Source organism: Protopterus annectens, chromosome 4.part0 (genome assembly GCF_019279795.1).
Source record: "Protopterus annectens isolate FY-2018-M chromosome 4.part0, PAN1.0, whole genome shotgun sequence".
Classification (NCBI taxonomy): Eukaryota; Metazoa; Chordata; order Ceratodontiformes; family Protopteridae; genus Protopterus; species Protopterus annectens.
The window spans coordinates 43,151,611-43,175,197 of record NC_056733.1 but is presented as its reverse complement, the minus strand read 5'-3'; the positions used below and the strand labels follow the sequence as shown (position 1 = coordinate 43,175,197).

General features: G+C 43.5%; 1 protein-coding gene across 1 annotated transcript in view; it reads right to left on the bottom strand.

Annotated features, from left to right (window-relative positions):
- Positions 1-23,587, bottom strand: part of CCDC40 (coiled-coil domain containing 40) — a 1,637,270-nt gene that overhangs the window by 116,492 nt on the left and 1,497,191 nt on the right. Inside the window, exon 17 of the mRNA XM_044068074.1 lies at positions 11,308-11,496. Coding sequence (XP_043924009.1) covers positions 11,308-11,496 — 189 coding nt within the window. The remainder of the gene's footprint in view (positions 1-11,307; positions 11,497-23,587) is intronic.

Here is a 23,587-nt window from a genome sequence, read left to right as displayed (position 1 = left end):
GTGGAAATGGAGAGAGCACTTATGCCAGCAATCTTAGAAAACCTAGTGTTTTTACACCAGTAAACTCACCATTAGTTGAAGCCACTCTTAAATTTTGCACTGATGACATCTATTATTTTTCTAACTCCTCTAATAGGAATAGGAAAGGTAAAAGAAACTGTAACAACTTGAGTCAAGAAGAGTTTTCGTCCTTGCTTGACTTGATGAAAAGTCAAGACATCTGTTTTCGCCCAGCTGATAAAGGGGGTGGTATAGTCTTTTTGGATGTCTCAGAATACTTAAATGCCATGCTTCTAATGCTGGGTGATGAGAGCACTTATGTTAAGTTGAATACTGGAGAAGTTATAAGGTTAACCAATAGAATACCTGAGAGTGTGAAGAGTTTACTTATGGATGGTGTGATAGACAGAAAGTTGTATGAGTACTTCCTGGTTGAGCATGCAGTAGTACCTAAAATTTATGGACTTCCCAAAGTACATAAGGATAGACTGCATCCACCTATGCGGCCCATAGTGTCTGTTAGGGGATGGGCCACTGAGCCACTATCCATTTTCGCAGAGAACAACTTCGCCCAGTGGTCAATGGGATAGGAAATATCCTCAAAGACACCGGGGATTTCATGAGTAAAATGAGCAAGTGGTCTGCCACAGGGTTTAGAGAAGAGGCCCTATTGGTCATGTTGGATGTTGCTTCATTGTTTAGCTGCATTCCCAATGATGCAGGCATTGACTATGTTCGGATGCATTTAGGGAAGAGTTCCACCTTCAGCAGTGATAATTCTACTTGGTTTGCACTCTATTGGAGCTGAATTTAGAACACAATGTGTTTATCTTTGAGAACAAACACTATTTACAAAAAACAGGGGTAGCTATGGGCATGGTGTGTGCCAACAGCTATGCCAATATTGTTTTAGCCAAATGGGAGATGCAGAATGTTCTTTCTGACAACAACAGGTTCAAGGAATCTGTACTCTACTATGGTAATTATGTGGATGACCTCTTCCTTGTATGGGGAGGCACATTAGAAAGCCTTGACCAGTTTGTGTCCTATTTAAATAGCACGACCAACTTTCTCAGATTTACTTATGAGTGGTCCACAGAGTCTATCCCTTTTCTAGATGTTACAGTGATTAAGACACTAGATGGTATACATACGAGACAAAACATTAAGCCCTGCAAGTCTAATAACACAGTACACTCACGCAGTATGCATCCAAAACGTGTTACACAGAATGTCCTCAAAGGTCAGTTTTTTTAGGACAGCCAGACTACGTACAAGAGACAGTGACATGTATGACTCCTTTGACACACTTGCCTCAAATTTAATGAAAAGAGGGTACAGTGATGTAGATATAACAACTGCACAGAATGATGCAGTTATGCTAAGGGACACACGCACTAGACCATACTTTAGTAGCTTAAGTGAGGATCTTGTCCCTGTTACCAGTAGCTCTATTCAACCTGTACGTATGTACCTTACATATTCCAGGGATTCAGGGTCTGTCTGAAATTGTCAAGAAACACTGGAAGATTATGGCTTCAGATGACAACTGTAAGAGACTGCTGGGTGAAACCCCCTCCTTTTGTTTCAAAAATCGTCCATTATGAAAGAAAATGCTGTGTTATAAACCCTTATCTGATCGTGAGGAGGGGACAGTTAGTCAGAGAGTAGGGACCTTTCCCTGTCATCACTGTAATGTCTGTAGATATACTGATAAGGATAATCATTTTGTACATCCAGAAACAGGGCAGACATTTAATATGCGGTTTTATGCAGATTGTAGTACCAAAAATGTTTATTGTGCTTCTTGTGTTATCTGCAAAAGTTTCTATGTGGAAAAGACTAACCGCTGCTTGAGAGGCCGTATAAGAGAACATGTGTATGCTGTCAATAGAAATGATGACAGGAATGCACTGTCCAAACATGTCTTGTCAACAAGTTGTGAACATTGGTTCAAGTTTTTGGTGTTAGAAATATACACACTTAATCTGAGAGGTGGTGACATAAAAACAAGAACTGAATGCACAGAAATAAAATGGATGCATTTGTTAAGGGCTGATGCAGGCAAGGTGTTAAATGAAATCATCCCCATTAGCCATTGTTAAAATCATGTGACCTAAAACACTGAGTTATATAAGTGCAATGTTAATTGATGTAAGAATGGATCTGATGAAGTACCCTTGAGTATGAAAGTGTTTATCCTGTTTGTTTTACTAGTATTCCTGTGAATATTTTAAGTATTTTTTATTAAATATTTTGTCTTTTACTCTCTGCCTAGCCAGGTTTATTTTTTACTTTTATTCAATCATTTGTATTTTGCTGGTTGCTCTTTTTATATTTTCTGGACTAATATTAACTGTTGCGCCTAGTGACTGACAAATCTGGAGCAACTACTCACTGGATTGTTCTAGGGGATGCATGGCTGGGGCAGTGAGAAGCCAGTCATTTAGATATGGAAACACTCAAAATCCTTATAGTCTCAGATGAGCTGCTACCACTGTCATATACCTGGTATACACTCTGGGGGCTGTGGCAAGTTCAAAAGGCAGGGCTCTGAAATGGTAGTGACTGACTCTCAGAGAAAAGCATAAATGTCTCTGGGAGCCTCTGTCAATTTTGATGTGACAGTACACACCCTGAAGACCAGTGAAGCACATCCAATCCTGCTTGTGTGGAAGAGGTAGAATGGACTGAACCATGACCATTCGGAAATTTGATTTCCTCACAAATTGGTTTTGCTTGCTTAGATCGAAAAATGGTCTCAGGTCACCTGTCTTCTTCTTAAGTAAGTTCCGAATCCTGTTTGGTCTGGTGGGATATCCTGGATGACTGTTTTGTCCAGCTGCTTTTGAATTTCTTGTGCTGCAGCTTCCCTCTGACTGGATGGAACATCAGGGAGCTTCTTTCTTTTGGAAGTGGGGTCTGGGAAAATGGTATGAATTAACCTCTGGATATTATTTTTAGTACCCAAGAATCATTTGTTATAGCAGTCCAGGCTACTGGGTGCAAAGACAAGTGTCCCCAAACTGCCTCCAGAGGCAGGCAGTCAGGCAGCACTTCAGGAACACTGAAAGGTTCCATCTGGAAAGGAATATCTGGAACCTTGATTTTGCAGGCTTCCTCTGCTGCAAATATGGCATTTTCTGATTGAACTCACTCCTCTGTCTCTGAAGGAGTTGTCTCGACATGAGTCCTATAAAGATCCCTGGGATTTGTGGAACCACATTTTCTTGCCACCTCTCTGATTCCTTGAAAAGGATCATTGAGTGGTAGAAAATCATATCCCAATGGCAGACAGAGTCTTTCCTTCTTGCTCACTGTGGGAAAGAATATCTTTCACAGAACGGCCAAATAAGGATGTTTCATCAAAAGGGGCATTGATGAAAGAAGACTTGAAAGTCTCCACAAAGTCACATAGCTGCATCCAGGCATGTCTTCTGTTCCTTATGGCAATGCCTGAACCAGCCACCTGATAGGTACCTTCTGCTGCATGATAGATTAAATTCATGAATGCATTGGAAATAGATAAAAGGGTGGCCAGCTGAGAAGATGATATTTTATAATCCTCTGCAGACATGGACTCCAAGGAGTATTTTGAAAGTTCTTTTGTCAAATCTGTCATCTTGTAAAGTGTGCCAGATAATTCAGGGACCACAGTGCAAAGGTTGCTGAAGCAAATACATACTTCCCAATCTGTCCAGCACCCTTGATTCTCTGTTAGGGGAATGGACAGAGGAGCTCCTTTTTGGTGGCTGCTGCCACAACTATTACATCAACTGGGACTTTTTTGTTTAAGTGGGGTTTGTCCTTTGGAAGTACTTTGGATCCATAGTATGGATGGTAAGACTATAAGAAATAAAAATAGGTTCTGAAGGCTTAGGGTCCGAATGCTTTGGATCCCTAGATTGTCTTTTTTGATCCAAGGAACTCAGAGCTGAGGTTTTTGAATTTTCCATGGTGGCTCCAAGGACATTTTTGGAGACTTCAGAGGTGACCATTTTCTGTGCTCCAAAGGAGCTTTTGAAGATTTACTGGGGGTTTGAACCCCTAAGGAGGATGAAGATGAAGGTGGCAGCAATCCTTTGAGGACAAACTTGTTATGCCTGTCAGCTATGCTCTAGAACTGAAGCCTACACAAATAGTACAATTAATAGTCAAGTGAGCCACTCCTAAACAGCAAATTCACTCCTCTAGACATCAGAGTTAATGATTTTATGCCCACAGGAAGTGCATTTCTTAAAACCTGTCAGTTTATCAGCCATGACAGAAAGTTCCTTTGGAAGTGCTTTGGATCCATAGTATGGATGGTAAGACTATAAGAAATAAAAATAGGTTCTGAAGGCTTAGGGTCCGAATGCTTTGGATCCCTAGATTGTCTTTTTTGATCCAAGGAACTCAGAGCTGAGGTTTTTGAATTTTCCATGGTGGCTCCAAGGACATTTTTGGAGACTTCAGAGGTGACCATTTTCTGTGCTCCAAAGGAGCTTTTGAAGATTTACTGGGGGTTTGAACCCCTAAGGAGGATGAAGATGAAGGTGGCAGCAATCCTTTGAGGACAAACTTGTTATGCCTGTCAGCTATGCTCTAGAACTGAAACCTACACAAATAGTACAATTAATAGTCAAGTGAGCCACTCCTAAACAGCAAATTCACTCCTCTAGACATCAGAGTTAATGATTTTATGCCCACAGGAAGTGCATTTCTTAAAACCTGTCAGTTTATCAGCCATGACAGAAAGTTCCACAAAAAAAGAAGGCTAAATAGGCAAACAAAGATTTTTTTTTATTTTAGAGAGAGAAAATACCACCAATGGTAATAAAGAATACCCTGTGGGAAAGGGTAAGATTTAGAGATAGACAGGAAGAAGAGTACCAACAATGGTACTTATAGAAGGTTACTGTGGGAATTGTATAAGGCCTAATGGAGAAAACCCACAAAACTGAGAGGGAGGGTGAACAATTGTATAAGGGAGAAGAGAATATTGAAATAAAGAAAGCAGACTGAAAAGGAATGAGATAAGTGCACTTACTGTTGTAAATACAAGAGAGGATCCTATGTCCATGCGTGATGACAGCAAACAAGATCTGATGTATTGGGGGTGGACTAGGGCATTATGGATACAGGTAGGCACTCAAGAGTTGAATCCAATGTCTGTAGTATGCTGCCAAGTCACATCCGAGGATTGGAGCTGCAACCCATGCATTGAGGAAGAATGAAAAGAACAATATCAGATCTTTTCATTATACCCAGTGTTTTCTTATTTACTTGCTTACACTAAAATTTATTAGATTAAGCCAAAGGCCTTAATTCAGACATTCACCTATATAAAAGTAAGAGAAAACGTATCAACTATACATATATTATAATTATAATCTGTGTACTTCTGTACCCCATCCCTCACCTCAACAACCAATGATTACAGCCTATTAACGTAAACATGCTTTTGTCCAGTCTTTCTTCTCATTTTACACTGTAATGTCTACATTTTTAAAAACTAGAAAGTAAAAAAAAAATATATATATATATATATATATATATATATATATATATATATATATATATAAAATATATATATATATATGTTTACTTTAGTTTCTTTATCACCTACAATATCTGAAAATGCTTTAGTATATAACCTGGAATTTAGAGCATGAAATATTTTATATAAATACTGTTAAGAACAAGAACTGTTTTACTTACAGTGACATTCCTCCCTTCTCCTTGGTGTCCTTCCAAACATTAATGATATGAAGTGGGGCATGTGCTTTTCAGTCCTCCACAAATTTAACAAAGTCAAAAACAGTCCAACCTTTCCACTTTTGCTTGTAAAGCTATATTTCACAAATGTTATTTAAGTTTTATAATCTCATATTTACTCACCAATTTCAGTGTTGCTCATCTTCTTCCCGATCATCTCCATCTCCAGCCCCATACTCCAGGTCAAGTCCAGTGAACTTCCAGTTCTTTTAGTCAACTCCTGTTTTTTTTTTCTGTTTCTCAAGCACTTTCCTTTAGAACATTGAGAAAGGTTTTACTGGCAAAGGTTCTCTATGATCTTTATTATCAGAAGAATGAGAAACACAGTCCCCTTCTGTTTGCTGGCTAACTTTTTGTTGGACAAACTTTTGTTTCCTACTTAGCCTGTTCTGCATCAAAACATGGCTTGATCCTTCCAGGAAAAATATTCGGAAGACAGCTGAATACAGCACTTTGAATCAAACACCTGCCTCTTGACAGTTCCTGACTGCTCATATAAATTTGCTTCTCTTCTACCTGGTGTACAGTGAATAATCAATTATTTTACACAAACACTCTACAGTCTCAAACTGTTAATATTTTGCCCTTCTGCCACAGTTTTGTCAGGATCAACTCTTTCTTCAGGTATGATTATCTTTACTAATACAGATTTTGGTTCCTTTCTCATGGCCAGGTTGGGAGTACACAAACATGCCCTTTCAATTAACAAATCCTGCAGTGGAAAATCAGTCCAGCTGCTTATTTGTGCTTTTATAAAATTAATATGGTCTGTTTCTCCCAGTTTCTCTGGTACAGCAGAAACTCTCATGTTTTCCCTGCGTCCTCTAACTCTACCATTTTTGAAACAGCTCTTCTTGAGAAGTCTCATAATCATCAGCCTTTTCTTCATTTCGTCCTCTGATTTTTGAAGTATTATCAGTTCATCTGAGTAGCTGTTTAAAGCTTCTTCCATTTCCAACCTTTTGTTATTTAAGTTGATATACTTATTCAGTGTTTTGTTAATTTTAATCAGCTTTAAGCATATTTGATTTATTTTTGTCCTCTAGATTACTGGAAGCCATGTCTTCCACCAAAGATGGAGCTTGAACTGCTTTTGCTAAACAACTGCGGGATTATTTCCAGTCAGTGTTTTCTCTTCACCTTTTCTAGTTGATTTTCTTTCAAGCTCTCTAAGTTTCTTCTTTGCTGGCATCCATGCAGTGTACTTACTAGCCAGTAACTGAACTTACTAAAACTGGCAGAGATACTGATCCTTATCTCTCAGTTTCTTTTTTTCACACTGAGAGAGTTGAAATTAAGCTACTGATCAGTGAGCAGCCATCTTGTTAGTCATGGGATTCACATATTGATCTCTGAATAATAAAGATATGGCATAAGCTATGGCATCTACAGCAAGCCTGAGGTATTCAGCAGGTAAGATGTCGGGGACTATTGTGGCTTGTTTTAGGTTAAAGAGGTAGGCATGAATTTTTGAGGTTAGAAAAGCCTAGCTACATATACCTCATTATACAGTTCACAAAATTTTGCAAAGTAAATGTTATTTCCATTATCAGAACAGGGTCTGGAAAGAGAAAAATATAGATGCATATATATATACACATATATATATATATATATATATATATATATATATATATATATATATATATTTATATATATGTATGCATATATAGCTTGGCTGACCAAGTAAAACATTGAACTTAATTTAGTCAAGCACAAATGCTGAAAACAAAATTTAAAAGAAAAAAGGAAGACATTTAAGTACATCATCGTTATTATTCCTGTCCATGTCTATAGCCTTCTACAACATAGATTTTAAACACAAAAGTATCAACTCATCTCTCTGAGTGTGGTATACAAATGTCCTTAACTGTTTTTCTTTATAAAATGGATTCAGTTCAAGCATTACTCTAGATGTGATAGTGGTACCTTGGACAGGAGGAGTTTTTTGGGCAATTCCTTACTCTAGAAAAAGGCAATATTATAAAAAAGTAATACCAGCTCCTTCATAACAGCCTTTGCACTTAGTCTTTGTAGGGGTACTAGCATGGGAAATGTAGCTGTATCATCAATAATTGCTAGAATATACTGATGGTCCTTACATAGGTTTTATAACTGCAATCCACAATTACCATTCAAAATGGACAGCCAGAATACGTAAGAATACCAGAGAGCTATTAAACCTTGGGTTAGGTGCTATCCCTTCAAATTCTAGACAAGTTACACAAAAATGTTCTATGTCCTTCACAACATCAGACCAGTAAAATATAGTACAGTTGTGTAAGCTGAACTTATCATAACAACAGATGTTCAAATGAGCACTGCTACAGCAGTCTTAGCTGTATGGGTTATATCCTACAAAGAATATAACAGCCAGTCAGCTTACAAAGCTTCAGGGCACCTTCTAGGCACTAGTGAAATTCTCCAAAGCAAACTTCAAGTCCACATTGGCCACATCTACTACAGGCAATCAAAAGGCCTCCTTCACATATGACCGCAACCTCAAAGGAAGTACCCACATCTGTTCAGAACTGGTGGTCAAGGACACCACATATACAAATGCCATAGATATAGCAAACTCTGGCTGAGAGATTCAGCAAAAACTTCACCCCTCTGTCCCCCAAACGTAAATCAGGACATCCCCAGTACCTGCCCCCTTCCCTTTATATCTAGGCAACAGGTCATCACTGCTCTCTCAAAGGCAAAAAATACAGCCTCCATGGGACCCGATAACATACCAGGCTGCATCCTATGTGAACCCAGGCAGGAGCTTGCAGCACCATTAGGTGCCCTAGTCAACCGAAGTCTGAGTACCAGCTTTGTCCCAGCTGAGTAGAGGACAGTCACTATTACCCCTTTACAGAAAGGTGGAGCATACACCAATCTGGAAAACTATAGACCCATCAACCTAGCTAGCCTGATTTGCAAGGCCATGGAATGGATTATTATGGACCTCATTAACAAGTACACTGGCAACCTCCAAACACTCGATCCCACACAGTTTGGCTTTGTCAAGGGGAGGTCATGTCTGCTAAATTTGGTCAACTTCTTTGAGACAGTCACCAAAGCCATGGGCGAGGGGAAGACGGTACACACTGCCTACATTGACCTAGCCAAAGGCTTTGACACTATTCCTCACTCGGGCATAATAGATAAAATCTCTCAACTAGTTATCAATCCTTATGTTACCAGATAGGTAGCAAACTGGCTCACAGATAGAACCCACCTAGTCAAAATAGGGGAAGCCACCTCAAGCAGTACACCCGTAACAAGCAGCGTACCCCAGGGTTCAGTGTTGGGGCCACTATTATTTGGGATATACTTTTCTGAAGTGCAACCCAAAACCAGTGGGCTATGGATATGGCTGACCAAGTTTGCAGATGACTGCAAGCTGGGCGCTGTCATCAGTTCCCCTAGTGATGTGGACATCCTCCAAGAGGGTCTCACCCAAACAAATGATTGGTGCCAGAAACATGACCTCAAACTGAATGCCACAAAATGCATCATCACATTTGGGGAGAGTGACTTCCCCACAAATTATCACATTAATAACAAGGTCCTAAGCACGCAATTAGTCATGAGGGACTTGAGCACCCAAGTTGATAGCAAAATGATTTTTGACCACCATACTGTCTCTGTCATATGAAAAACTTTCTGCATGGCTCAGCTTATTACTAAGGGTATCTCATCCAGGGACAAAGAGATCATAACAGCCCTGTATTCTTCCCTTTTAACACCCATTATTGAGTGCATTGCCCCTTTCAGCATGTCTCTCACAAAGCACATGCAGCAGCTAGAGAGGTCTCAGAGGTTCCTCACCAGGAGAATCCAGGGCCTCAAACATGTACACAGATAGGCTAAAATCCCTGTCTCTCTACTCATTCTCATACAGACTCCTCAGAGGTGACCTCTGCCTGGCATTCAAAGCAATCTCAGACCCCACCTTGATGGGACTGCTGCATATCAGCAAGTCAAGCTCCACTCGAGTAACACGCACGTAGAACCTCAACCTGGTCTGTGACATTAATAGAACTTGTTGGTGGGACAGATTTGTGTCCCAGAGACTCCCCCTTCTGTGGAACAGAGTCCCTTTCCACATCAAGCAGAGTACCTCATTTACCCTTTTTAAGTGCAACCTGGATTACTGGATGGGGAACACAAAATACACCCCTGGGATTCCACCTGTGCCACTGCTGGAGAGGAGCATCAGGTGCTTTCTTGTCGGAACATTGCCTAAATTCTTGGCTAAGCTTGTAAGGGCCTCAGGGACAATAGCCTAGTAACTTCCTATGATCCTATGATATGTGTGTGTGTGTGTGTGTGTGTGTGTGTGTGTGTGTGTGTGTGTGCGCGTGCGCGTGTATTTATGCATTTATGAATGTGTATATATATATATATATATATATATATATATATATATATATATATATATATATATATACACAAACGCATATATATATATATATATATATATATATATATATATATATATATATATATATATATATCCACACACACATACACAACACATACATACACATACATAAACTCAAAGTATATTGTGGTGAAGTGACTGCAAAGATTGAGAAACACACTCCTTGTTGTGGTGCTGTGTCTGCTGTTTGCACAGTGGTTGGGGTTCCTTTTACAGGGGGTGGGGAGTCTAACATGAAAGGGAAAGGCAGAGCTTCAGGAGGGTGTATCACAGGAAATACAAAGTGCCTGAGTCTGGCAAGCAAACCAAAGACAGGCTATCTGAAATAACTAATACACAGCAGCTACCTCTAGGTGCATCATGGTCACTACTTCTGGTGAGAGTTAAATTTTGGACCCCTGGATCTAGACAGAGGATTCTAAAGAAAATTTTCTAGGAAGCAACTTTTGAAGGATGAAGGCAGTATTGAAGGTGTCACAGAAAACTACTAGAGGGAAAGGAGCTGTTATCCAGTAAAAGAGAAAATGACTGAATTACTCCTGCCTGGACTTTAAAGAGTATGAAAAGGAAAACACTTTTATCAGTAAGTATTGTTCTGTTGCCTGAAAAGAGACCACACTGAACTAGGCTTTGGGAATTATATACATATTCCCTACAGCTGTAGCCAGAAAAGTAATTTTATATTCTTCCATTTAAACAGAGCTCAACTTAAAACAGAGAAGCTGGTTCCAGAGACTGTTTTTATTACTGCAGACACAATTTGCTACAAGTCCCCACACACCATCTATTTTTTCTAGTCATCTGTTCATTATTAATATATTTTTTCCATGAATTTCAAATTCTTATAGAAGCTGTGATAGACGGAATCCAGGGGAAGTGCATCCTACCTGAAGGTATGGCTTAGATCTATCTACAGCATGCTCCACTAATGTTTGCCTGAGTGATAAAATTTAACCTTTCAACTTACTAGCCTTTACTGACAGGAAATATCTGAACAAGAAATGATCTCTGAAAGAAAGTTATCACTTATGCAAGTAGAAGATATTCTTGGCAAATATTAAGAAATGATGCAATATAGTTTTCACCTTCTCTGGACTACTTTCTTGACTTCTTACCTTTTGACTTTCTTTTATCTTTTTTTTCAAGTCCAAAAGTTTGTTCTGAAATTCACTTCTTGTAGGCAGCTTCTTGTCCATTTTGGCCTGCCCCTCTGCTCTGGTCACAATAGTCTCCCTGCGTGAGACAACAGCTTCCATATCTCTTATCATCTTTTCCTGTTGCTTCATCAGCTGAGCATAGCGAACCTGCACAGTAGGAAAGCAGTTTCATATAACTCGTAATGGGATCATGTACTTCAACTCTCTACAGATTATGTTGTCATTTTGGAAACATAATGTATAAGTATCATTTCAGCAGTATACGTTACAAATTACTGTAAAAAGTAAGAATTCGTTTTATACATCTAGCAAAAATACCTGTGTTTGAGTTCCACACCCTCCACCTGAATATATGAGGAACTCTAGGAACTACCCATCTTCCTCAGATCTACCAAGTTTGTCCCTGGTAGAAGACATTTGTGTACATCAGGACTTACTAAGTAAAAAATAATTACAAAACATCTGTTGTTTCTTTATCAACTCCTCATACACCATCCAGAAATACATATGGAATTATCCTATAGAGAATATTTATTATAAAAATATACAGCTACTCACACTTACAGGGGGGAACTGAATCTAGGGAAGCGCATATGTTTATTGGAATGGACTGAGGAAGAACTCAGGATGAAAAAGGTTTGTGGTCATGACTGCATTAGGCCTAGTGATGCAATGCCATATAAAAAGTTGCGACAGAGGTCGATAAGATGCTACTGTGTACATGGTTAAACAAGACATGGTGAGATTCATCTTCCTACTGCACATGGCACTGGTTATATAGAATTATGTGTCCTCTTCTAGTGGCAATATAAAAAAGGCAGAGTAGGCTGCCAGAAAGTATTTAGTGGATACTTAAGAAAATTATACTATGAATGGAGTATGGCAGGTAATGAGACTGCCTAGTAAGTGCACTTGAAAAGAAAATGTTATCTGATTTGACCAATGAATTGTCAGAAACAAGTGGAAGGGGTGGAGATGAACATGAAGATGACATAGGAGAAAATAGCATGGATGATAGCTGGAAGGTAAACAATTCAACACCACAGCTGTCATTAGGCACTTGCAAAACCTGTAGCTGCAGGAGTCACTGGATGATTTACTGCTGGAGGCGCTCCAAGTAATAAGACAAAGAAGACGTCAGCCATCTATAAGTTAATGTGAGAGTTTTCATCCTCAAAAAAGTAAAACGCTCTTAGACTCCTCAATTACTAGATGGCTGGCTAATTACTATACATTTTCGCAGACTTCTACTTACTTATTTTGAAATTACTGGCAGATGAATATGTGACATTGATGTTAGGCTGCAGTTTTTTCAGTCCTCTTCAAGAAGCAAAGAACCAGAATACATAAAGAAATCTTGCAGGTACTGCAGCAGTTATCATTCAAACATCTACTGTTATTATAAGTTAACTTATACAACTGTACTATGATTACCATTTGTTTACTGCTGCAGCAGCCTTGGCTATATTGGTAGACTACCATTGCTTATATTGACTGAGAGGAGGAAGGATGCTCTAGGAGCCTCTTGAGAATGGTCCTAGCAAAGCATGCTCTAGATCTGGAAAAGGAGTCAGGTTTGTAGTGTTTGGTAAAGATATGTACAGAGGACCAAGCTGCTCTTTCTAGAATATTTATAAAATTCACATTTTCCAAAAAGCCACTGATGAATCAAAGCTCAGGTAGAGTACACCTTGACCCTACCTGAAATTGCCATGCTGTGGAGAATATAACAAAAGGAAAAAGCATGTGACAACCATTTGGAAACAGTTTGCTTTGACACAGGTTGTCCTTTTTCTTACCTTCATAAGAAATGAATAGCTGATCAGAGTTTCTAAAGGTTTTAGTGCTGTCAAGATAATATCCAAGTTGTGTGTGGACATTCAGAGTATGAAGAATTATTTCTCCTTTGTTTTCAGGTTCTGGAAAGAAGACAGAGAAGTGAATGTCATGGTTCAAAGTAAATGGAAATACTACTTTTGGCATAAAAGAAGAATTAGTTCTCAAGGAAGTCCCCTCTTGGTGGAAAATGAGATAAGGCTGACCCACAACGAGAGCTTGCAATTCAAATGGTCTACCTGCAAAAGTCAGAGCAATCAGCAAAACTGTTTTCCGTTTTATTTATTTATTTAATTTTTATTTTACATTTGTTAACTGGAGGTATCTGACTGAGCTGAAAAGGCCCTTTTTCAGCAGAGGCCCGGGGAGAAAAGCTCCACAAAGAAAAATTACAGACACATTTAGTTATTTAGACATGATCAGTATACATACAAATTAAAAGAGACATGTTTTTACAGTGGTATGCGGCACATAAACAGTTACAGTGGAGTTATGAACATCAAATTAGCCTTACAGGCTGGTTCAAATGGATTAAGAGCTAATTTTAAAAAGTTGAGATCTCAAGGAGAAGATACCTGTTTTCTAGGCAGCCTGGTATAAAACACCTCTTTCAAAAACAGTTTGACATGGGAATGCTTTGTAAAGGAAGTATTAATGGGCAAAAATGCTGAAATGGCCAACAAATGAACTTTGACAGAGGAATAAGAAAGGCCAAAGGATAATAACTCACACAAACATTGTGAAACCAGAGAAGAACTAGCCTTAACAGAGTCCTGGTTCTTGTCTTGGCACCAACTAGAACATATTTTGCAATTAGTAATAAGAAGTTATGTACTCACCATAATGTTCCATCTGAATAGGTAAACTTCATTTGTCAGCAACCTATGGTTATCGGATCCATATCGGATCCGAGCCGGCAGTTTCGAACAGCTAAGATCCAAGCTCCAAGCTCCTCCCCCTTACCCATAACTCCATGCCATCCCTTCCTGACCTCAGATCGAGTTTGCCTAAAACAAGGCTTGCAATCGCAACCTGCCTAGGGTAAACCGGGTACAACCTACCGAGAAGCAGGAACACCAAAAACATCCGAAGAGGACAGGGGGACGGAGGGAGGGATGGTTGCTGACAAATGAAGTTTACATACTCAGATGGAACGTTATGGTGAGTACATAACTTCTTAATCTGAAGTAGTTAACTTCATTTGTGCATCAACCTATGGGACAGAGTCCTCAGCTACCTGAATCTTGGGAGGCCCTCAAGGAAGGATGCTCTGGAGCACTGCGGAGCCAAAGGATGCTCTCCCTCTGGAAACCAGATCTAACTTGTAGTGGTTTATAAAAGTGTGAGATGAGGCCCACGTGGCAGCCGAGCAAATGACATCCAACGAAACTCTAGCTCGAAAAGCAGCAGAGGTAGAAACAGACCGAGTTGAATCGGCATGGACTCCCTGAGGAGCAGGCCTGCCAGAACTCTCATAAGCCAAGAGAATACAATGAGAAATCCACCTGGATAGTGTGACTTTAGGAACAGCTTTCCCCAGATTGGATCTAGCAAAGGACACAAATAACTGATCTGAACGTCTATGACCAGTTGTCCTGTGCAGATAAAATCTCAACTGTCTGTGTACATCCAAAGAGTGTAATATGAATTTGCCCTTATTTTGGTAATTAGGGAAGAAGACTGGCAAATTAATAGACTGATTAATATTAGTTTCGGAAGCAATTTTGGGGAGAAAGGAGGGATTGGTCCTGAGGAATACCCTATCCTTGTGGAAAATCAAGTACGGAGGCTTGGCACAAAGGGCTTGAAGTTCCGAAATTAGAAGTTATGTAGCTTGAGAACTCAGGAAATTGGACCAATTATTTGTCTCCTATGCAGAAAACAGGAAAGGTCTCCCAGTGTCTAAAGTGACCTTATCCAGATGGTTGTCTTCCACCATTTAGTCTATCCACTTCTGCAGCCTTTCAGGATAGACTACCCATTGATACCATTGTCTCTCATTACAAGTTAGATTGGCCTCCAGAGACAGGGCCAGTTTTTCTGTTCCATTGAGCCACCCGGGATACAGGTGCGTACCTACCATAACGCTCCATGTTAATTCCCTGGCCTGACAGATCTTTGAAGAGTTCCTATCAGGTTGTTTCCTCCTGAGCCTTCATTAGAGGACTCCAACCCATCCAGCAAGAATGAAGGCGAGATTGACAACTTAACATCCCTTTTTGCTGACGTGATAGCGACAAGAAAGGCCGTTTCTCAGGACAAGAACTTGAGATCTACCGAGGCAGCAGGCTCAAAGGGAGGAGCTGTTAAGGCCTGGAGCACCAGCGATAAGTCCCAAGGAGGGATCACCTCTTTGACCGGAGGCCTTAGTAGGAAGGTGCCCTTTAAGAAGGCCTTACATAATCTGGATGAAGCCAGAGGGCCAAGTTCACATCCAACGTGGTAATGAGCGATAACCGCCAACTGTACTTTGACTGTGGAAGAGCTGGCACCTTTATCAAACAGTCCCGACAGAAAATCCAGGACTGCTGGTAACGGAGCTGTGAAAGGATCTAGGTTCTGATGTTCAGTCCAAATAGAAAAACGTTTCCATTTGCTACGATAAACCTTCCTAGTAGACGGCTTGTGGGCCGCCACTAGTATCGCCTTGACCTGGGAAGAAATACCGGGAGTCCGAACTAACAGTGGAACTGGATCAACCAAGCTGTGAGCTTGAAGATGTCCAGATTTGGGATTGGTAGGCCTAGGGGGGGTGAGATATCAGATCCGGATGGGGATCTAGAATCCAAGGGGGATTCACTAGATGAGACCACAGATAAGGGAACCATGCCTGACAAGGCCAGAATGGGGCAATGAGGATTATCGTGCACCCCAACCGTCTGGCTTTCTGCAGAAATTTAAGCATCAGGGGAAGGGGCGGATAAGCATAAAGAAGACCGGGAGGCCAAGCATGCACCAGAGCGTCTCTTGGTAATTCCCCGGGTGGGGGAATTAGAGCAAAGTAGGTGTCGCACTTTGTGTTTGAAGGAGAGGCAAAAAGATCGCAACAAGGTTGACCCCATTTGGAAAAGATCTGCTTCGCTACATTGGGATTCAGAGACCACTCGTACGGGGAGAGGATGGTGCGACTCAGTCTGTCCGCTAGGATGTTGGACCGACCCGGAATATGCGTCGCTACGAGAAAGCGGTTGGTGGAAATCGCCCATTCCCAAACTCTCATGGCCTCTCGACAAAGTGGATAGGACCTGGTTCCCCCTTGTTTGTTGATATACCAAACGACAGACATGTTGTCCATCTGGATCACAATCGTCCCGATGGGAAGAAGGCTCTGAAGTGCTTGCAATGCTAACAGCACTGCCCTCATCTCCAGGACATTGATATGCAGTGAGGTCTCCGTCTGGTTCCACGTGCCTTGGACGGTCCTGCTGCAACAATGCCCCCCCACCCCCACCCGAGGCGAGAGGCATCCGTGGTCACAGTGGCTAGGGTAGGGGACATAGAGAAGGGGTGCCCCTTTTGGAGGTCCAGAGACCTGAGCCACCATAAGAGGGCACTCCTGCAAACCCTGCTGAGAGGGACAGGATGGCTTAGGGGAAAACGTAGTAAGGACCATTGGACTTGGAGTGTCCACTGCAGAATTCTCATACTTAGGCGCGCCATGGGAAGGAGATTGATGGTAGCCACCATCGAGCCTAGGGCCCTCAGGACCAGTTCCGCCGGAGGGGTCGGACAATGAAAAATGGCCTGCACATGAAGTTTTAGGGAGCGCAACCGGTCCAGGGTTAAGAAAACTAAGAGCTGGTTTGAGTCAGGAGCAGGGAGGACTTCCCAGCGTGAATCGTGATCCCCAGCCGGGGAGCTAAGCGAAGGAAGAAGTTCCTGGCTGTGCAGAGTAGATGCCGTGTGGGGGCGGTCAGGAGCCAGTCGTCCAGGTACGGAAAGACCTGAATTCCCTGGAGTCTCAGGTGGGCCACTACTACCGCTAACACCTTGGTGAACACCCTGGGGGCTGTGGTGAGACCAAAGGGGAGGACCCTGAACTGATAGTGACTGGCTCCTAGCTGGAAGCGGAGAAACCTCCTGGATTGTCTGTCCATTAAGATGTGGTAGTACGCATCCTTGAGGTCTATGGAGCACATCCAGTAGTTCTCCTGCAAAAGGGGGAGAATGGATTGAAGAGTGACCATCCGGAACTTTTCTTTGGCTATTGCTAGGTTCAATAGAGATAAGCCAAGGATTGGCCTTAAGTCCCACGTCTTTTTTGGCACCAAGAAGAACCTGGAGTAAAGGCCCGATCCGTACTGGTCTGGGGGGACGTGCTGGATCGCTCCTTTTTCTAGCAGCTGCCGAATTTCTGTAGCTGCGGCCTCCCTCTGATCAGGTGGGACATCGGGGAGGAATCTGGGTCTGAGAGGGGGATGGAGAAACGGAATCTCATAGCCTCTGGATATGATCCAAAGCACCCAGCGGTCTGTCGTGATGGACTCCCAAGCTGCTAAGTGCTTCGAGAAATGCCCCCTGACTGCCTCCAGAGTGGAGCAGTCGGGTAACCCCTCAGGGTTGCTGCGTGGGCCGATCAGAGAAAGGTTCTCTGGACCCAAAGTTCTTCGGGCCCCCTCTGCCTCTAGGGCAGTGTCCACCCTGTCCTCCTCTGCCACTGAAGGATGGGGAGTCCGGAGCAAAATGGGATTGCTGAGACTTTCGGAACCACATCTTCTTCTGTCCCTTTTGGTTCTTTTGAGAAGGACCTCTGGGGAGCAGAGAAGCGGACTCTGACGGCAGACAACATCTTCCCATCTTTCTTACTCTGGACTAAGGTATTGCGTACGGTCTTGCCAAAAAGAGCAGAACCATCAAACGGGGCATTAGCGAATGACGCCTTGAAGGGTTCCACGAAATCACACTGGCGGAGCCAGGCCTGTCACCTTAGTATGACGCCTGCTCCGCTAGCTCTAGCGGCCCCCTCCATAGCATGGGACAGCAGCTGCATAGAGGTATTGGAAATCGACCTGATAGTGGTCATTCGGGTAGAGTACACCTGTTTGTCCTCTGCCGACATGGACTCTGGGGGGCAACCCAGCGTATTCTTTGATAAGATCCCGCTGGAGCCGTATGACATGTGCCATGTAGTTCAGCGACCTTATGGAGAATGTGGCTGAAGCAAACATCCGCTTCTCCAAGCGGTCCATCGCCCGGGACTCCTTGTCAGGTGGATGGACCGAGGGACCCTCTTGGGCCAGTTCCCTCTTAGTGGCTGCTGCCACCAACATGGCATCTACAGGGATTCCCTTGCTCCAATGAGACCTGTCCGAAGGCGGGCTGAGAATTCTGTCAGGCCTCTTAGGGACAGGCTCCACAGTGTCCGGCTCCTTCCAAGCCCTGGTAGTGATCAGATCTACCAGGGGATCGGCCAGAGGGGACACCCAAGAGGTAGACGGGCCTGCTTCAAATGCTTCCAGGAACACAGACTCGTCTGAGGAAGGCTTTGGGGCAGACCACCCCCCGCCCCGATCCTGAGCATCTCCATGATGTCACCAAATGAGACGTCTTTGGGGGGCGATCTTTGGGAGCATTCCCCTTCCTCCAAGTCCGTGTCCTCAGTCAAGGACTTGGGGGAGTCCAAGTGCCTCCTTTTGCACTTGCGCTTGTGAGGGACCTCCTCAGGGGGGCTGTCTGAAGAGGCCTCACCAGCCAAGTCTTGTTCCAACAAGGGAACTACCTGGGACGTCTTAGCAGACTGTCCCTGGGGCCGGGTGATGGAAGTCAGACCCATCTGCGAGGGAGTGCAGGGTGGAGCTGTAGCTAAGGCCAGGGGCCTGGATTCCATCAACAGAACCCTCTCTACCACGTTGAAAGCCGAAGGAGAGTTGCTCCCCCTAGGATCCGAGAGCCGACTCTACCTCGGATCCGATGGGCAGATCGGGGCCGGAGCCGAAGCCGTCGGATCCGAAGGGCCAGTATGCGCCGACCTAGTCAGAGCCAAAGGCACACTGACCGCCTCGGATCCGAAGTTCAGCTCTTGGCTCAGAGAGCTAGGATCCATAGAAAAGGGACCCGACAAGGCTCAAGGGTACTGTCAGCGCGGAAGTAGCCAAGACTACCGGCGCCAACAACCCCCCAGCTCTGACACTACTCGGCTCTGAAGACGCCGAGCCCGGGAAGCGGGTCGGCGAAGGAGCTATCGGGGTGAAAAAGGGGATCGAGCTCCTCCCCGGAGGGGGGGAGGCAGGAGCACTCCCATCTGCAGCTGGGCCTGGAGGAACCTTCTCATCATCCGGTCCAAGTCTGCATCCGTCAGGCTTCTGGTCGACCTGGAAGAGGCCATCGAGGCGGGACAGGAGTGCCGCCTCGATGACCTTGAGGGAGATCGGGTTTCCTCCTCCTCCGGCCATGGCGAAAAGCAGGGAGAATGGGGCCGAGAAGGAGAAGGCCTGGTCATCCCGGGGGGGAGAGACACGCTTGGCCGGCAGGGCCGACGCAGAGGCCTCGGCCTGCCGCTTGTGTTTCTCGTGGAGCTTCTCCCTCCAAGCTTCCCTATCCTCCTGGCCCAAAGAGGGAGGTTGAGTCCCGGCCAGAGGAAGGGAAGGGTCCGTGGATGCTGCCGCAACCGCGGCAGGAACCATGGAGGGGCCAGAGGACGGAGCTGAGTCCGGGGGCAGAAGTCCCGCCAGGATTAGCTTCGACCTCCGGTCCCTGATAGCCCTGGGGTTGAATGCTGCACAAATAGTACAGCCAGAAGAAAGGTGTTCAACCCCAAGGCATAAAACGCACCGAGTGTGGCCATCAGCCGGGGAAAGCTTATGGCCACACTCGGTACATTTAGAGAAGAATGTCTTGGAAACCTCAGCATTTAACTAAAAACACAAGCACTAGGCCCCAAGACCACACACACACACACAAACACACCCTAACACTCTAAAAATCAAGGGGGAGGGAACGCAAAACCCGAGGGAACTCTCTAAAACTAAAACTAAACTAGTTCCAACACTCAAAAATCACTCAGAACTTTAGAAAGTTAAAAAAAAGGAAGGATTTTTCTCACAAGACTCGGAAAACTCAGACGCTCAAGATCAAGCTGCTGTTCAAACCGCGGCAAACTAGATCTGGGGTCAGGAAGGGATGGCAGGGAGTTATGGGTAAGGGGGAGGAGCTTGGAGCTCGGATCTTAGCTGCTGGAAACTGCCGGCTCGGATCCTATATGGATCCGATAACCCATAGGTTGATGCACAAATGAAGTTAACTACTTCAGATTATATGTTTTCATAGCAGCAAGTTTTCTTGCCTCCTTTAGTTCTTGCTGCACAGTTTCAAAAAAAAAAAAAAAAAAAGTTATGTACTCACCATAACGTTCCATCTGTGTTGTCCATCATTTTCATTCTTCCTCAACAGTTGGATCTGTATCTGATACTCAGATCTGACTCGGCCGTTTCTTCCAGGTCAAAGAATACTTGAACTCTTGAGTTCCTCACTTCACCCATAATGCCCCACCAACCTAACATACCTTAGATCAAGTTCACTGCCTATAGATTTATAGAAAAGTGGAAAATAAGAAAAGAATGGAAGCTGGAGCACAAACAATGAACAGAGGTTCCTCCAGTACTCTTCAATCTCTCCAGGAGTAAACAAGGAGGGGGTAGGTGGGTGGGAAGATGAGGAAGAATGAAAATGGACACTACAGATGGAACTTTATGGTGAGTACATAACTCAGGACAAAGAAACTGCTGCACTTGTTGTTAAAGGGGGATGCAGAAAGACTGTAGCATGGCTGACCCCATCAACAGGAAATCATCTCCACCACACTGATATGGAGAAACCAATCATGAGGCATCAGTATGGACCTGCTTAATTTGTCTGCAATCATGTTGGACTTCCCTGGTATGTGCATTATCAGAAAGCAGTTGGAGGAAATTGCCCATTGCCATACTCTCATAGCTTCTTGACAAAGAGAGTAAGATATGGTTCCCCCTTGCTTGTTAATATATCAGACTACCAAACATATTGTCCTTCTGAATCTCGATAGTCCTAGCTGAGACAGCATCTGGAAAGGCCTGCAACTCTAGGAGGACAGCTCTCATTTCCAAGACATTGATATGGGTGCTGGCCTTTTTGGGTGACCACGTGCCTTGGACTGTGCTTCCTAAGTAGTGCTTCCCCACCCAACTTGACAGGCATCTGTGGTCACTGTGGCCTTCGGCTAAGGGAGAACAAAAGGATGGCCTTCATGTATTTGACTGGAGTGGATCCAGCAGAGAAGGTAATTCCTACAAGCTTGAGTTCTCTTGACTGGCCTGGATAATGGGTGTTGGAGAATAGATCACTGAGTTGCGATTGTCCATTGGAGGATTCCCATAAGGAACCTGGTGAGTGGTACAAGGGTGACTGACACTGACATGGATCCCAAAGCTTGGATTATCAGATGGAACGTAAGAGAAGAATTCTGAATAATCCTTTTGACTGTAACTGAATAGTTTGAATCCGAGACAAAGGTAGAGAAGATATTTGACAATGCGCACTGATGAATTCCAGAGTTTCAGATTGAGTTGAGATTTGATGCAACTGATGGATATCCCCAGATGAGTGCACACCTGGAGTAAGTAGTCCTTTGCTTGAATTAGTTGATGTCTGGTTGGAGCCATTAGGAGCCAGTTGTCCAGGTATGGAAGCACTCAGAATCCCAGCAGCCTCACAGGAATTGCTACTACTGTCTTCTACTTGGTAAACACCCTGGGAATTGTGATGAGACCAAAGGGCAGTGCTCTAAACTGGCAGTAACCAGCTTCCAGCCAGAAGCATAGATATCCTCTGGATTGTCTGGTCATTTTAATGTGACAGTATGCATCCTGAAGATCTATTGAGCACACCCAGTCGCCGTTGTGCAGAAACGGCAGAATGGATTGAACTGTGACCATCCAGACTTTGTATGCTGAAATGATTGATTTAATTTGCTGAGATCCAAGACTGGTCTTCAGTTTCCTGTCTTTTTTGGCATTAAAAAGAATCTTGAATGAGTTTTGACTCTCTTTGGTCTGGGGGGAACTTCTTGGATGACTCTTTTTTTCTAGCAGCTTGCTTATTTTTAGTGCTGCTGCTTCCATCTGACTGTGTGGAACATTGGGGATTTTCTTTGAAACTGACATAGGAGGATGAGAAAATGGTATGATATAACCTCTGGATATTATCATCTGCACCCATGAATCTTTTGTGATTTCTAACCAGGCTCTGTGGTGCAAGGATAGATGACAGTCAGGCCTCCTTTCAGGACCACTGACAGGATCTATCAAAAAAAGAATTTCTAGAACACTTATAATGTGGAACATCTCTGCCCCTGGGGAAACTCTCCACTTAGATCTTGAAAGGGACTCTGGGATTTCTTGAATCACATTTTTCTACCACCTCACTGGTTTCTAGAAAAGGACTGTTGAGGAGTTTAAAAACGTATGCCCACAGCAGACAGTGTTTTCCCTTCCTGTTTACACCTAAAGAGTGCGTCTTTCACTTTGGGGCCAAACAATAAGGTTCCATCAAAGGGTGCATTGACAAAAGAAGATTTGAAGGGTTCCACACAATCATATATGCACATCCAGGCATGTCTCTTAATGGAAATGCCTGAACCTGAGTACCTTCAGCAGGTGAGAGACAAGCCTCATGGACAAATTAGAAATAGACTGAAGGGTAGCCAACTGCAAGGAAATAGTACTCTTTTCCTTGGAGTGTATGGTCCCAGAGAAATATTTAGAAAGCTCCTTCATCAAATCTCACTGAAGCCTTGTGAAATGTGCCAAATACTTCAGCAACTTAAGAGTGAAGGTCACTGAAGCATAGACATGCTTCCCACATCTGTCCAGTGTCCTAGACTCCCTGTTGGGGGGGGGGGGACAGAGGAACTTTGCACTGCCAGTTCCTTTCTAGTGCCTGCCTCATGACCATGGCATCAGTGGGTATTCATTTATTTCAGTGTGGTCTACCTTTAGGTGGTGCCAGGATCCTGTCTGGTGTCTTAGGAATAGGCTTAACTGTGTTTGACTCCTTCCATGCCCATTGAGTGACTAAATATATGAGTTCATCGGCAGGTGGAGTCACCCAGGAAGTAGATGGGCCATACCTGAAGACCTCCAGAAACACGGATTCCTCTTGGGAAGGGCTGTTGGGTGACCAACCACTCCTTTGTTTGAGAGTTCAAAGATGTCTCCAAATGAGACATCGGGTGGTGATACTGGGGACCCTTCTCCCTCATCAAAATTAGTGTCCTCAGTGACAGACACTTGTGGAGAGTGCAAGTGCCTCCTTTTGCACTTTTTCTACCAAGAGACCTTTTCTGTGGGATGCTACAAGGAGGTATCAGAAGAGATAAAGATACCCTGCTGGGTGGTGTGGAAACTGGTTCAGGCTAGCTGTCCTGGTG